Here is a 16084-nt window from a genome sequence, read left to right as displayed (position 1 = left end):
CTTCTCCGAGTGGCCGGAGAAAGCCGAGTTAGGAACATTGGTTATCCACAGAACTGCAGCTGCATGTGGCATCTGCCACAGATAAAGGACAGAAACAAACAGGAGAATCGGGCCATGTAAAAGCTAGGGCAAAGTCATAAACTGCCTGAAGTTTGAATCCATTCCCAACTTCCACAGCGCCCTCTTCCAAAGGCAGAAGCTTTTCTAGATTTTTATGGATTTATGTATAACCTTTGGCCATGGCCAGTCACTAGTGTAAGATCCAGGGGTGACCCCCCAGGAGGCCAGGCTTAAAACCTCCTCAAGATTCTGTGCAGAGAAACTGTTCACACTACAAACTTACAGGCAAATCCCTAAAATAAGCAATGAATGGGAACAATGGACATGATGTGTCTCTGTCAAATTGTCCTCTAAGTTTTATGTTTTATTTTTTGCCCATAGATCGAGAGTGTTCTTAACTTTAATCAGAGGCTGTTTTTGTGGTGGGCAGTATATACTGCAGACTCATAAATGGTCAAAGTACTAAGAATAAATGACTCGCGGTGCTGCAGGCCTCTAATCCCAGCACTTGGGAGGCAGACACACGTAGATCTGAGTTCAAGGCCAGCCTGATCTACACAGTGAGTTCCAAGACAGCCGAGTAGGGCTTTCACAGAAACCCTGTCACAAAAGAAACAAACACCCAAACAAGGTTCTCAAGAGATTACTTTAAGAGAATGGGGTGTGAAGTCAATCCACACCTGGAGCTTGGCACAGAAGTACCAATGACCAGACAGAGTGACAAGTGACTAAAACATAAAACAGACTTGAGGTCAATGAAAGTCAGGGAGTCACGCTCTAGTACACCCTTTGTTCCTTCATTAAGAGCTGTCCTGTCCATCTCAGAGGCTACCATCACTTGTGATCAAATAAGCACACACTAAACAAGATAAAATAAATGTGAGAGACTAGCCAAATGCTTATCTGGTAGTAGGAATCCAACACCCCAATTTAAATGATTGCTAGGGGCTGGAGAGATAGCTCAGAGGCTAAGAGCACGGACTGCTGTTATAGAGGGGCTGGGTTCAATTCCTAGCATCTACAGGGCAACTCACAACCATCCATAACTCTAGCCCCACTGGATCCGACTCCCACTTCTGGCCTCTGCAGGCACTGTATCCACACAGTGAACAGATACACATTAGGACAAACACTCACACGTGAAATAAAACCAGAACACCCTCTGCCAAATTTAAATGATTGTTGGGCACTGAAAAAGGAAAATTCTAGAGCAGATAAGACCAAAGAACAGACTCCTAAGTGATTCACCGAAGAGCTAACTGTACTCATAACTGAGGCCCGAGCACCTAAAGCTTTCCTTCTTCCCCCTCTCCTCAGCCAAGGTCTCTCCATAGGCTGCTACTTTAGAGCAGCATGCTAACCCAAAAATGGACATCAACCATTGACTCTCCGGTTTGCAGGGACTGCAAGTGTATACCACTGACATGGTATGCGCATTAGAAAACTCTTAAGGTGGGCACGGTAGCACACACCTTTAATCTCAGCACTTGAGAAGCAGAGGCAGACAAAAAAAAGAAAATCCCATCTTGAAAAACAAAAAACCTCTCTGTGTGTACATATGATATGTAATTTGGTTCTCTTTCTGGCTTTAACTGAGTGGGTCTGGAGAAGGAACGGGTGTCAATATTGCAGCACCAGGGAGCAGTGCCTTCATACACTCACCTTCACAAGGTGAGTTTTTATGAAAACACTGTCCTGTGTATCCTAAAGCTCAGGAAAATTGTGCAGCTACGTACTTACTAGCTAAAAAACTTAAGTATATCTTGTACTTTGATACTTAGAACCACAGGTGCAAAGTGACTTCTCTTCTAACGCATGCAAAATACATGGCCCTACTGACTCTAGAACCTTGCTGAGTTCTGGTGGTTCAGAAGCCTGACGATAAAGTTTGAAATTATGTCACAGTTTGTGTTTGTGTGGGATAGGGGATTTGTGGAGGGGTGACCAGGAAGTGGGATCAGTTAAGATGTAAACGAATGGAATAATTAAAAAAAGTTTATGAAGTCTGGGGAAACGATTCAGAGGGTCACACAAATACAAGAAACTGAGTCTGGATACCCCAAAAAGTTACAGTGTTGTATGTGCCTGTAGTCCCAGCACCCAAAGGTTGAGACAGGAGGATGTCGGGGACTTGCTGACCAGCCAGTCTAACAAAGTTGAGCTTCAGGACCCTGTCTCAAAAACTAAGTAAGGACAGGGCTGGAGAGATGGCTCAGTGGTTAAGAACACTGCTCTTCCAGAGGTCTTGAGTTCAAATCTCAGCAACCACATTGTGGCTCACAACCATCTGTAATAAGACCTGATGCCCTCTTCTGGTGCGTCTGAAGACAGCCACAGTGTGTTTATATATGTATTTAATAAATAAATTTTAAAAGATAGGGTCAAAGCTGTCATCGCTTGTGCTAATAGGCCACACAGAGGCACATGCACTTAGGTACACATACATGCATACAATCCCAACCCCAGTACACAAATGCTTTAACACATAATTTTCTCATTTTTCCTTTCTTTCCTATTTGTATTTGAGATGGGGTGTCTGACTGTTGCTTGGACTAAGAAACGCGGACCAGTAGCCTTCAGAATGGCCAGGATTACAGCATGTGCTGCCATGCCTAGCTCACTTTGCCAGAGTGACCTGTCTTTGGGAAATCTTCATGTTTTCTCTTTATAGCCATTCACTTACTATCAAGATGGACATTTAGCCTCTTCTTTTCTTTGTGGTATGTGTGCATTCCAAGTGTATATGCTCGTACAAGCTGTTCCTGTTGTGTGGCCAAGCCTGAGCCAGGGCTGACATTAGGATGTGTTCTTCAATCACTTAAATTTTAAAAATTGTATTTTATGTGTATGAGTGTTTTATATGTGTGTATTTCTGTACACCACTGTGTGCCTGGTGCCTGGGGAAACCAGAAGAGTGCATCAGATCCACAGGAACCGGAACTATAGACAGTTGTGAGCCAGCACGTGGGTGCTGAGACTCAACCCAGGGCCCGTGGAAGAGCAGACAGTGCTCTCAACCACTGAGCCGCCTCTCCAGCCCCCTCAGTCAGTTTTCTACCTTCTTATTTAAAACAGGGTTTTCTCACTGAATCCAGAGCTTACCATTTCAGTCAGTGCCCAGTGAGCCATGAGGTATCGCCAGTCTTGGCCTTTCAGTGTAGGGTAAAGATACTGGCCACCACACCCAGCTTTTTGGTAGGTGGTGGATTAGAGCTTAAACCCTTATGTCTGTGTAGCAAGTGACAGTATCAAACGCCAAACATGTCAGTCATTTGGCTAACAGTCATTTAAGTGACAGAGACACCACACCAAGGTAATATTCAGACTGGCAAGAAAATTGCTGTTATAAACCAGTAAAACCAGTAGTTTCAGGGTAGTTTGCTGTACAGTACTAAAAAACATCTAGAGGGAATAGAAGCATTCAACGTCCTTAGTCATCAGGAGAATGCAAATTTAATGTACTCTCTCTGAGGGGAAGGGAGATGGCTCAGTTGCAAAGGCACTGTCCCCACACTTGACAACCTCACTGCAATCCCCAGGACCCAAGTGTAGAAGAGAACAGACTCTAGAAAGCAGACTCTGAAACCCACAGGTAAACCATGGATGTGTGCATCAATACCTCACATACCAAAAACAAAACAAAACCACAAACAAACTTTCTCACCCCATTTAAAAATAAAAGTCAATTGGTAGAGTTATAAATATGGGTGTTAGTTAGAACACGGGCAGCCAGGAGTGTGAAGACACATCAATTGCATGATCCCGCTATACCACTCCTTAGGTCTAAGGATTCTGTGTCAGTGAAAGGAGGCCGTTGTACATCCTTGTTCACGGCTGCACTATGACTAACTGCCAGTGTGCAGAACCAGCCGTGGTGTCCATTAGCAGACGGATAAAGAAAATGTGGTACTTACGAAAGGCTCTGTATTCAGTTGTAAAGATGAACTGTGACAGTGCAGGAAAGTAAACTGAGGTGAAGTTATGTGAGGCCGGGTTCTCCCACATGTACAAGTGAAATGTGTGTGCATGTGGGGAGACGTGAGTGGAAGGGACTGTGGGCAGGAGGAACAGGACCAAGGGAGAGGTCACAAGAGGGTAAGAGAGAGTGTGGTGAGGCAGACTGGAGGGTTCTTTCAGGGAAGCACAATGGAAAGGGCTCAGGGAGAGGAAAGGGAGCTGAAGGATAGCAGAGACCTTCAGTCAGACACCTGCAAGGAGTCCTGGGGAATCAAGTAGTCCACCATCAGTATTAGACGACCCAGGCAGGTCTATAAACCAAGATGCAGGCAGCCAAGTACAGAGACACAGGTGCTCCCTCTACTGCCCACCTTCTGCACCCGCACTCCTGGCCAGACAGGCTCTGACCCACACCATGCACACTCACCCACACCATGCACACAGTGTGCGTATGCGTCCAGGTGCATGTGGAGGCCAGAGGTCAACCTTGTGTGCTGTTCCTCAGGACCCATCCTCCTTGGGGATAGGAGTCTCTCACCAGGACGGACCTAGGCCTCTCAGACTGGGCCGAGCTGGCTGGCTCCAGGCTCTAGGCCTCTTCCGTCTTCCCCCCCACTGCTGTATACCACTGCCTTAATAACCAGCTTTTTACATGGCTGCCAGAGGCCCACTCAGGTCACTATTCCGGAATAAAAGTGTGCGCCAATACGCCCCACCCCCAGGGTGCCCCAACTTTCAGTCAAGCACCTCACCAATACAGTATGTGTCACACAATAGAGCTTATAAACCTTCATTTATTGGCTGGTTGTGGAAAAAAAAAAAACACTGATCAGAAAAATCCAGTCTTGTTTCAGATGTAAGTTTTATTTTTTGAGAGAGTCTCACTGAGCAGCCCAAGCTGGCCTCAAACTCCTATCGATCCTCCTTCCAGGCCCCAGTGCTAGGACTGCAGGCGTGAGCCACCATGTTTTATTAAACTCAGTCTTTTGTGCAGTCAGTAAGGAACTAGCCCTCAGAAACTAATCGATCCTAAGTTTTGTTTTTGTTTTTTTTTTCCAAAAAATACATTTGTCTCTTCTTGATTTCTGGCTAACTTTCATGTTATAGACTAGATATACGTAGAGGTAAAACTACCTGGCCTAGGTGAACACAGCCTAGATCTCTCCTCAAATTCCAAGCTGTAGAAGCTGACATTTTTAACCTATTTAATTGCCTCTCCTTCAAAACACATTTCCTGTCTTTGGATATTATCCATGGTTTCTTTATGGGATCTGCCATATTTGCATTTGCCACAACTACTTCAGGACCCTTTTAATCCCATCTAGGCTATTAATAAGAGTAGGTAGCTGTCTTTTCCTCAGTCTTCCCTGCCACCTGTCTTCCTTGGGGAGACAACACAATAAGATTGGGTGTCAAAAGTGCCTTGCTGGGATGCTGGTCAAACTACCACTGCCCAAACCTTATCTATCTAGTCAAGACTATCTCCAATGGTGCTTACAAGCTCTCCACATGACAGGGATGTGAGGGTGGTAGAAAAGGCATACACTCTATCAGAAAAATCTAGATTTAAATCCCAGCTTCACTACTAAGAGTTATGATCTTCAGCAAGCTAATGTCCAGAACAGGGATGGATCTAGGTGTCCGCTATGTGCTGAGCAGTATACGGTGTGGGACAACGGTGGGCATGACAAGTCTTTCTCTTTTAGAAACTTCTAGTGTGAGATACAGGAACTACAGAAAGCCACAAACAGAGCAACTAAGGCACACAGGAAGTAAAGCTAGTGTAGTGAGGCAGGATCAGCAAAATCTCTACAAAGAGGACATTAAATCCGAGTGCCATGAGATAAGTCCTGAGAGCAGCTGAGGCAGCTGAAGGAAAACTGTTCTGAAGAAGAGGAGGAAGTGAATGAAAGCTCTGGAAGACTGCATGCACTTGATCCAGTAAGTGGAGCTCTGGCGTGGTCAGACTGTCCGTCCGTCTGTCCGTGAACTTAACTGCTATCATCAAGGGAGATAGACTCCTCCCCTTCACAGTGTTAGACCAATACTCTCCTGGTTACCTCTTCACAGCAGACTGAACATCTCAGAGGGTTTTCAGGCACACCTGACCTGCTGACGTCAACCTCCACATCTCAAGCAGGCAACGCTGAAATGTCCTTCCAAGGGTTAAAACATCTGAGTACACCAAAACTAAGGTGTAGATAGAACTTTTTTAAATTAAAAAAAAAAAAAAATGGCAGTCCACACCAGACACTTAGTTTACAGTCACAGCAGCTCTTGGGCAGAAAGCAGACTACTTCCCTTGGGAGGGGAAAATCTTTGTGTCTTTGTTTCTGACTCTTAAGCTGGATATAGATCTGAGTTTTAATTATCCAATATAAACCAACAGGGCTCTTTCTGAACTGCCACTGCCTTTACGACATTCTCTTAAGGCTGGTGTTAAGTTAGAACACAGTCTTCTTCCATCAGTGAGCGACTCCACTCTGTGGAGATCCAGAAATGCCGATCACAGGGCTGGGGTGATGGTCCAGTGGGTAAGAGCACTTGCTGCCCTTGTAGCAGACCCAGGATCAGTTCCCAGCTCCCACATGGTGGCTCACCACCACACAAAACGCTAGTTGTAGGAGATCCATTGGTCTCTTCTGGCTTCTGGGGCACCACCAGGTTTGCACAAGGTACACGTACACATTCACACACATAAAAATAATTCAAAAAAAAAATCTTCAAAAGTCAATTAAAACTGATCTCAAATGTGTAATTAGAGAACATTTCAACTGGGCATGGTAGTACATCCCTTTATTCCTGGCACTCAGGAGGCAGAGGCAGGAGGACCTCTGTGAGCTCAAGGCCAGCTAAGACTGCATACAAAGATCCTGTCTCAAGAAAAAAATTAAAGACAACAACACCCCAAACCACGGCTAACTGAGTAACTGAAAGAACTATGAAGACTGGACAACTACCCCCAGTATCAAGATGGCCTGAGTGGGAACAGGGGTTTAAAGCACTTCCCAGCACCCACACAGTGCTTTACAAACACCTTAACTCCAGCTGCAGGACATGGACATCTTCTGACCCCCGAAGGCACCCAGCATGTGGAGCACAGACATCCACAAGATAAAATGAATGTGTTTTTAACTACCCGGTTTTCAGTTGGGCATGGCGGCACACACCTTCAGTCCCAGTCCCTTGCAGATAGAGGCAAGCAAGCCTTTGTGAGCTCAAGCAGCCAGGGTTAACGGGGAGCCTGTCTTTAGAAGCAAGACTTCATTTTCTAAAACACTATTTTGGCCAGGCATGGCTGGTGTAGGCCTGTGATATAGCACTTCCGAAATGTAGGCAGAAGGGTCAGGAATGGAAAGCTAGAGTGAGTTCGAGGGCAACATTGCCTCAGAAACCACATTACACACACACACACACACAATTTTGACCCTTTAATAAAATACTTTCAAGTCTTAAATACTGATTTCCGAATTTAGTATCAGAGGACTAAGCCCAAAGAAAAAATCTAGACATCTTTAGAATAGTGAATGCTATCAAGCTGCTAGGTCTCGGTTTCATTCAAATATATATATATATATATATATCCATCCCTCCATCCCTCCCTGGCTGGCCTGAAATCCCCCATGCAGAGCAGGCTGGCCTCTGCCTAAGCGCTGGGGAAAGGCATGGTGGATACCCAGCCGTTCTGCTGCTTCTACCGGGCACCTCCCCTGTTAAATTTGTATCAATCAACACTGGTATTAAGCTTTAAACTTTTTTTTTTTTTTTTGGTTCTTTTTTTCGGAGCTGGGGACCAAACCCAGGGCCTTGCGCTTCCTAGGTAAGCGCTCTACCACTAAGCTAAATCCCCAGCCCCAGCTTTAAACTTTAATGTAAATTTCAAATGGCTATTGGTTAGGTACTAAACAAACAAGATGGCTTCTTTCTATATCAGAGTCACCTCAAAGAGGGTAGACATTCATGCCAATAGTCTTTCTGAGAACAAGGTAATCCATTCTGGTAAGTCAACTGCAAGTGAGCACAGACCTTTCATTCAGAAGACATTTACATTTAGAAAGGGCCAGAGTGTGCCTGAGCACTGGGTGCCAGTCACCATGTTATCCAGTCCTGGGAGGCAGGTGTAGCTACCAAGGACTTCCTTCATGGAAAGGAAGAAGAATCTTAATTTTTTGGCATCTTGCACTGCCAAGAAATACTTATTTTTGAACCCAAGGCTAGCTCGAACCTCAAGAACAGAATCTCCAAGTCGTCTCCAAGTACAACAGTAGACTCTGAAACCCCCAAACTATGAGCAAACCTCAGGCAGCAGCAGGATCTCCTTTTCAGCCTTCTCTTTAATAAATGTGCCAGATAATCTGGACCCTAATCTGGCTTCCCCAGACCCGTCATCGCTACAGTGCTCTCTGCTGTACCTACCCATTATGACAAGTTAAAACATTAACACCGTGCCAATTATTTTCAGGAGCGGAGATACTAATCAGGTGATCCTAATGGCCTTAAACACTGCTCTCAAAGAGAGAAGATGAATGGAGATTGGGAAACTTGGATTCTAAAGCACCACCATCTAGATGAGATTACCCCGTGAGCTGGAGCAGTTTCAATCAGTCCCAGTAAAACTGACCATCTTCCACAAGGCTGGAATTAGAGTATGACTGCAAGATAGTTTAAGGGCCCGAACTCTGAAAAATAAAATGGCTTCCTACATGATAAATACAATAGCAAAAGGCACGAGGCGGAAACTAGGGAGAATATCAACTGCACGGAACAGTAATAAATAAAATTACGGAGTGATAAATGCATTCATCTCACCGTCACCCCTCCTGTCCTAGAACTATGTAGACCAGGCTGGCCTTGAGCTCAGAGATCGGCCTGCCTCTGCCACCCAAGGCCTGGGATTAAAGGCGTGCGCCTACACCCGGCTCATTCTAGCTAAATACAGTATCTCTCAAGTCATTCGGTGCTTAAACAACCTAATGTCTCACTACGTGGTGTCCTGAGTTTTTAGCCAATACATTACATACTAAGAAAAAAACACCAACATTTTCTAAACGTTTAGAACCTCAATTATGTTTTATTGTTGGGCACCAGTATTTCTGACTGTAAGTCATTAACATACAACCAACTGCCTCATAATAAAACACAGAGTAAGAATAGTCTATCTAATTATCTTGCTCTCTCATCACTCTTAAAAAGGGCTGTTTCTGTGTACATAGTCAGGCCTTCAATACTTCCATTCACATGGTACAGTCACTCTTTGGTGGCAAGGAGTACTTTAGGAAACAGTCATCTACTAGGATCCCTTTAACAATGTACTCAGCAAGATAAGCACCGAGTTGTTACGTGGAGGAAGTGAGGGCGGACCCGACTCAACCGTGACAGGAAGCACTAGTTGGAAGTTCAGAGACAGGAATACCAAGTTTCATGCCAACACAGGGAAACGTTCTGGTGAATAAAGGCCAAAGAGGAAGTTGTTTTTGTGACAGGCCATATATTAAAGACAAAAATCATCCCCGAAGCTAAAAAGAAAAAAAAATTACCTTTAAAAAAATTTTATGGGGTTGGGGATTTAGCTCAGCGGTAGAGCGTTTGCCTAGCAAGCACAAGGCCCTGGGTTCGGTCCCCAGCTCCGAAAAAAAGAACCAAAAAAAAAAAAAAAAAAAAAAGTATGTAAGTCTGTGTGCCATGTGTCTGAAAGTGCTCAAAGGGACCAGAAGAGGGCACTGGATCCCCTGTGCCTGCAGTTGGGAGGTTGTGTGAGCCAACTGATGTGGGTGCTGAGAACTGAACTCAAACCCTCTGCAAAAGCAGTTAATTAAGTGTTCCTAACCACTGACACGAGGTCTCTCTAGCTCCTAAAATTACCCCCCTTTAAAGCAGGCTTGGGTAAGAATGTACTTCCCAGTGTACTGGAGCCTGAATTTTGCAGTTTTGAAAGAGTAGCTTGAGAGACCAGGCTATCCAACAGGCAAGGAGACACATGACTTTTAATTCCAGCAGTTGGGGCCAGCCTGGCCTACAAGTTCAAGGCCAACCAAGGATTTGAGATTTTAACCTCAAAGGAAAAAAAAAGCTGGATGTCTAATTTTTTTTCTAGATCGCCAATGACTTAAGAACGATTCTTTAAGAGTGTGTAAGTTTCACATGCTAAATATACACAGCACTCCTGAGCCATACAACTTAAAAACGACTAGGATGGCAAATTCTGTTTACCACACAGAGTGCTGACTTTAACAAGAAGCTTCTTCACATAAACGCTAACATTAACAGTGATCAGGCCTCTTATGAGTCCTCTAAGGCCAACATTATCTTATGGTTACTTTTTTTTTTTTTTTTTTTGGTTCTTTTTTTTTCGGAGCTGGGGACCGAACCCAGGGCCTTGCGCTTCCTAGTAAGCGCTCTACCACTGAGCTAAATCCCCAGCCCCTTATGGTTACTTTTTAACATTTAACTTTTAGCAATGAATTGACTTAATAAGAAATTTGTTCCAGATGTGGGACAAAAATCTTTAATCCTGATCTACAGAGTAAAACCAAGCAGTACTTTCAATCCCTCAAATCGTCTGAAATACTTACTGCCAAGAAACCCACCAGATAGGAAATTCTAAGCGTCCGCTTCTACTCCAACCTACTTCCTTCAGTTCAAGTGAAAAAGCCAACACTTAAGGGAACAAGATACTTAAGGGTCCCCATTCCCAGGCTGTTGTTACTTTGGATACTGAGGGAGATGACATTCCACACACCTAGGCCTTCAGCAGGACAGCAGCCAAGCATGCTAAGGTCAACCATTTCTCTTCACTGCTAACGCTTGGTTCAGCCCTACCACAAAAATCTGACGCGCTCCCGTGAACTCCCATCAAGTCCTGCTCAGAGAAGTGTACGACCTAGGTTGCTCTTACTGTAGCTTGAGAAAGGCCTGGAAGGAGCAGCTAGGCTTGGCTTGACTACGTCTTGGTAAGCGTCCAGGAAAAAAGGAGAGGGAGGGAGAGAGAGAGGGCTTCAACTTTGCACAACCGCCCCCCACCCCCCGCCCTTTCCCTCCACACCTAGCTCCCTATCGGAGAACAGTGTTCTCGAAAGATCTACCTCTACAACTCAAATGTCAAGCCCAGATCAGCTGCTTGAGAGGCAAGCAGAGCTCACTCAACCCACGCCCTCATCTTCCAGCACCTTCTACCGGAGCCAGCGGGCTGGTCCTCATACAAACCGTCCACGGAGAGAGCGGACGAGCCCCTGGCTCACGCCTCCGCCCGCAGACAAGCTGCCCTGCAGGGGCGTCTGGCCTGGGAGGCCGCAGACCTCAGGGCCCCGTGCCGGGGTCCAATGGGGATATAGCGGCCCCGAACCGAGGGTTGCCGGAGAGGGGCGGACGCCTCACCTTGACCCTGATCTCGTAGGTGGTGAAGCGGCCCCGGCCGACCCCCACAGTCTGCGGATTGCTCACGTCGATCTCGAGGAAGTTGCTGGGCGGCCCGTAGGCGTCATTCAGGTTCTGCGGCTTGGTGATGAGCCGCCGGGTGTCCGCTACGGTCTCCGCCATTTCGCTATCGCCGCGGCAGCCGCGGGCTTCTCTCCACCGCCGCCTCCTTCCGCCAACGCCGCCGCCGCCGCCCGCCGCGGGGGACTCCCGGCTCGCGCGCAGCGAACAGAGGCGAACGAGCACGTAGGACGGGTGGGCGTTCGCTCTACGCGAAGCTCCGCCCCAGGCTGCTCGGGCTTCCGCCCTTTGCCCAAGGAGAAACAGCTGACTGGCCTGAACGCCGCGCCCGGTTCGCAGGCCCCGCGGCGGCCCCGGAGGGACACTGCGGGGTGGGGCTGAGGGGCGGCGGCGTCACGGAACGGTGGGCGCCAAGGATACCGGGAGACTACAACAACCACAATGCCTCGGGAGAGCGCGCCGCCGAGTGACGCGCAGGCGCAGTAGGGGGCGCTGGGAAGTGGGTGTGGGTTTCCGGTTTTTCTGACATAGCTTCTCCTCCCGGAGGGACCCCGGAAATGATTTTAGCTGTCCTGGCGCATTGAAGGCAGTAGTTGGAACAGCAGGAAGGAGACAAAACTGCCTATACTGTAAGACAGCCAGTCCAGTGCCTCACTGTGATCCCCGGAAATTCATTTCTAGAAACCTTTAATAAACGTCTCAAATGAATCAGTGCACATCTGTATTCCTGACCTTTGGGAAATGGAGAGCAGAGAATCAGGAGTTGGAGGGCAGCCTGGGCTACATGAGAACTTATCTCAAAAAACCAAGGGAGCTGATGATGGTAGCTCTGTTGGTAGATTGATTGCCTAGGATTCATAATGGCCTGAGTTCAATCCCCAGGAAGGACATAAATCCCGGCCTAATGTAATGCCAGCTCTCAGCAAGGTAGTAGAAGCTGAGGATCGGAAGTTTCAAGGTCACCCTGTTCTATCCTGATAGGTTCAAAGCAGTAAAATAAGGGAGTGGAATTTTAAAAACCAGATAAGATCAAACTAAGGTCAAACAGTGCCTAGAGACAAATCTGGCCCCTGGTTGGGGGGTGGGGGGTGGACAAGATGAAAGCCCGGAGTCCTGTCTGGGTAAGTGGCCACTCGTGTTCCCCACATACCCTGGTATGTTTTTAAGTGGTAAATTCCAAATTATTCTTGGAATACAACTTAGATAAGCCTTTACACAAAGTGGAAAAAGGACTGCGGAAAGACTCCGGAAGAGGAAATGGAGACCAGAAGAAAGGGGAGGGCCGAGAACCAGGATACCAGGAGCCAGTGCATTGTGGTGTCATCCGTGATATCTGACCAAAACCATCGCGTCTCACAGGCTCCTTAGAGACCCTTCGGGTCAGCCTACAGAAACAGCAGTGTAGAACAATACTAAAGCTAGCAAGTTCCAGAGTTAGCAGCTTGTTTCCAGAGTACAGGAGAATACAGTTCTGAAAAGAGAAAAGAGTTGGAGCTATGGTTCACGGATTAACAGCGCTTGTTTGTGTGAACATGAGGACCTGAGTTTGGACCCCAGGATTCAATAAGGCTTGCCAGTACCACCAGTAACCACAACACTGGGAGGGAGGGGGGAAGGGGAATCACTGAGGTTTTGAAGGCTCAGCCTGGGGTGGGGGGAGGCGGGGTGGGGACTACGAAATAATGAGCTTCAGGCTCGTGAGAGATCATACCTCAGAGAAATAACTAAGAGTAATCGAAGAGGACATTGATGTTGGCTTCTGCACAACAGGCTTGTGAGCACACACACAGACACACACACATAGACACTGTACTACACACATATAGACACACCATACTACACTTACTCACACGGGACAGAGAGAGAATAATCTAGAATTAAAGAGATTACAGTGGTTAGATGAAAGTAACAGTAATTTTGTTTTGTCTAGACAAATGCCTAGTTATAATAGCAATGGGAAAATTTTTAAAGGAAGCGGACAGAAAACAATGAATCCTATTCATAACAATGACCAAAATAACCAAATCTCAAGACTCAGTGGGAAAGAAAGCATCCAATTTCAAGGACATCCTGGGGTACACACCAAATTTAGAGGTTCGCATGAGAACTTTTTCTAGAAAAAATGAGTTCAAGATTTAAATTACTAAAGATATGAGCAGAGGGTAGGAACACTGGAACCCTGGCATTGTTGAACTGAGAGCATCAGCACAATGAGAACCGTGAGGAGACACCTAGCTCAGCGGCTCGAAGGATTCCCTCCCTGACCGAGGCTGGATCTACAGAAGCTCAAGTCCCATCTGTTAACACTGTAGCATCCTCACATTCAAACTCAACTTCTCTTGTTTCCCTCTCTCTCTCTCTCTCTCTCTCTCTCTCTCTCTCTCTCTCTCTCTCTCTCTCTCTGTAAAAGTGTGTGAGATGGTGAACATACGGAAGTCAGAGTTGGACCTTGTTGTTCTGGGATGGAACTCTGGTCTTCAGACTGAGCAGCGAAATGCCCCGTTCTCTGAACCATTTATTTATTTAGATATATTTTACGTGTGTCCATGTATTACCTGAATGCATGTTTGTACCATGTGCGTGTCTAAGTCAGAAGAGGATGGAGACCCTCTGGAACTGAAGTTCTGGATGGCTGAGAACCACCGTGTGAACTCTGTTACTGACAGATGCTCTTACCTGCTGAGGTTTCTCCAGCTCTCCCTCAAGACCCAGTCTCAGGAGGTAGGCTTGGCTGGCCTGGAACTCACAGAGATTTGCCTGCATCTGCCTCCCAAGTGCACACATTATCACACACTGGTCACGAATACTATTCTAATAAAAATCAAAATAAATCTTTTATCAAAATAAAAAAATTAAAGATACGGTCTGAGGTACAGTGTAGTTGGTAGAATGCCTGCCTAGCATGCAATGAGGTGGTGCTGGGTCAAACCCAGCACCACATTAAACGGCTGTGATGGCAAGTGGCTGTAATCCTAGCACTCAGTGGAAGAAGGAGAAGCGGGAGTTCAAAGCCAGCTTGGACAACTGAGACCTTGTCTAGAAATAAATAGATGCTGGGTTTGGAGACACACGCCTATGATGCCAGCAGTCAGAAGACAGGCATGAGACTCTTTGTTGGAGAGGCCAGCTTGAGATTCCTATCAAGACCCTGTCTCAAAAAAGGAAAAAAAAGAAAAAGAAAAAGAAAATTGAAAAGTTGTAATAATGTGTCTTAAACAATGTGGTGGGAAACAACTGTATTAGTTACTCTGATTTTTTTGTTGTTGTTGTTGTTGCTGTGACAAAATGCCCAACAGGAACAACTTGAGGAGAAAAGGATTTATCTTGGCTTGCGGTTTAAGAGAGTACAGTCTGTCACCATGGGAAGACGTGGCAGAGTTTGTGGGTGGTGGTAGGGGCGGAGGGCAGGGGCACATAGCTGGGACTCCTCGCAGCTGGAAAGACCCAGAAGCTACAGCAGTGTATGTTGGCATTCCTGTCACAGTTTTTATTCAGCCCCGGCCCCTAATCCACAGGATGGAGCTTTCACATTAAGAGTGGGGCTTCCTCCTTCAGATTAACCTCTTGGGAAATGCCCTCACACACGTAAAACTTTATGTCCTTAGTCATTCCAAACCCAGTCAAGTAATTGTTTGGTTTCAGGACTCCAGGGCAAGGGACCCAAGCTGCATATTTTACATACCAAAGCAGCCCTGGCCTCTAGGTTCTTCCAGCATCCCTCAGTCCCTACCTGGCATACTTTGCCCACAACCTTGAACTTTCCAACCCAGGGACTGGACTGCTCTTCCCACAGAGGCTCCTCCCTATAAAATCCAGACATTTTATTCTCTCTTCTCTTCTCCTCTCTCTGCGTGCATGCCCCTTCTCTCTTCCTCTCTCCCTTCCCTCCTTCCTCCCCTCTCTCCATGGTGACTTCCCTGGCCTCAGTCCCTGGGCCCAGTGAACTTGACCTCCCGAGAGCAGCTTCCCAATGAACCTGTCTTTAATCCAATCTAGTCTGGCTTGAATTGGCTCATTTCACCAGCAGCGAAGAAACAACCTATCAGTAAGTGCATAACGGTCTGGATTAAAAAAAAAATAGACAGCAGAAAGTATTCTAATGAAAAATGGGGGAAGCCAGACATAGTGTCTCACGCCTTTAACATCAACACTCAGGAGGCAGAGGCAGGTGGATCTCTCTGAGTTCAAGGCCAGCTCCTCGGTCTATATATAGCACAGTCCAGGCCAGCCAGAGCCACACAGTGAGACCCTCTTTCAAAAGAGGAATGTCTATGCTTATCAGTACTTCGTGTAGCCTCTGGAGAAAGGAAATCAAATGGACAATCACCACAAAGTGTGCGCCTAAATAATCCAATAAATGCAACCGGCAGGGGCCTATACCTCTGCAACCAATCTGTCATTTTTACCTTAATGTTTTCATCCTAAATGTCGGTTAAGGGTCTGCTTTATCAACTGCTTCCTTACTTGGTTAGAAACCAACCCAAACCCAGAAATCTCGGAGGGAAACAAAAGTAAATAATTGGACAGCCAGGGAGTCAGGATCAGGAATCACAGCACACCTAAGAAGGGTTAGGGTGGCAAAGACCAGCCTACTCTCTTCTAGATCGTTTGACAGTTCAAAGCCCTTTAATCC

At 46.4% G+C, this 16084-nt stretch overlaps 1 protein-coding gene across 5 annotated transcripts in view; it reads right to left on the bottom strand.

Annotated features, from left to right (window-relative positions):
* Positions 1-11879, bottom strand: part of Snx3 (sorting nexin 3) — a 32640-nt gene extending 20761 nt beyond the window's left edge. For 2 of the 5 annotated variants that reach the window (XM_087598307.1, XM_087598308.1), the window contains exon 1: positions 11392-11660. In XM_087598307.1, the coding sequence (XP_087454433.1) occupies positions 11392-11553 (162 nt within the window). In that variant the 5' untranslated portion in view covers positions 11554-11660. Of the gene's footprint in view, positions 1-7798; positions 9588-10459 lie in introns of those variants that run through there. The other 3 variants (XR_015645044.1, XR_015645045.1, NM_001044283.1) reach the window with 3 other exon arrangements.
* Between the last annotated feature and the right edge of the window lie 4205 nt (positions 11880-16084).

Source organism: Rattus norvegicus, chromosome 20 (assembly GCF_021556685.1).
Source record: "Rattus norvegicus strain SHRSP/BbbUtx chromosome 20, alternate assembly SHRSP_T2T, whole genome shotgun sequence".
Taxonomy (NCBI): Eukaryota; Metazoa; Chordata; class Mammalia; order Rodentia; family Muridae; genus Rattus; species Rattus norvegicus.
The sequence above is the reverse complement of the archived record's forward strand: the minus strand, read 5'-3'. Positions and strand labels throughout refer to the sequence as shown.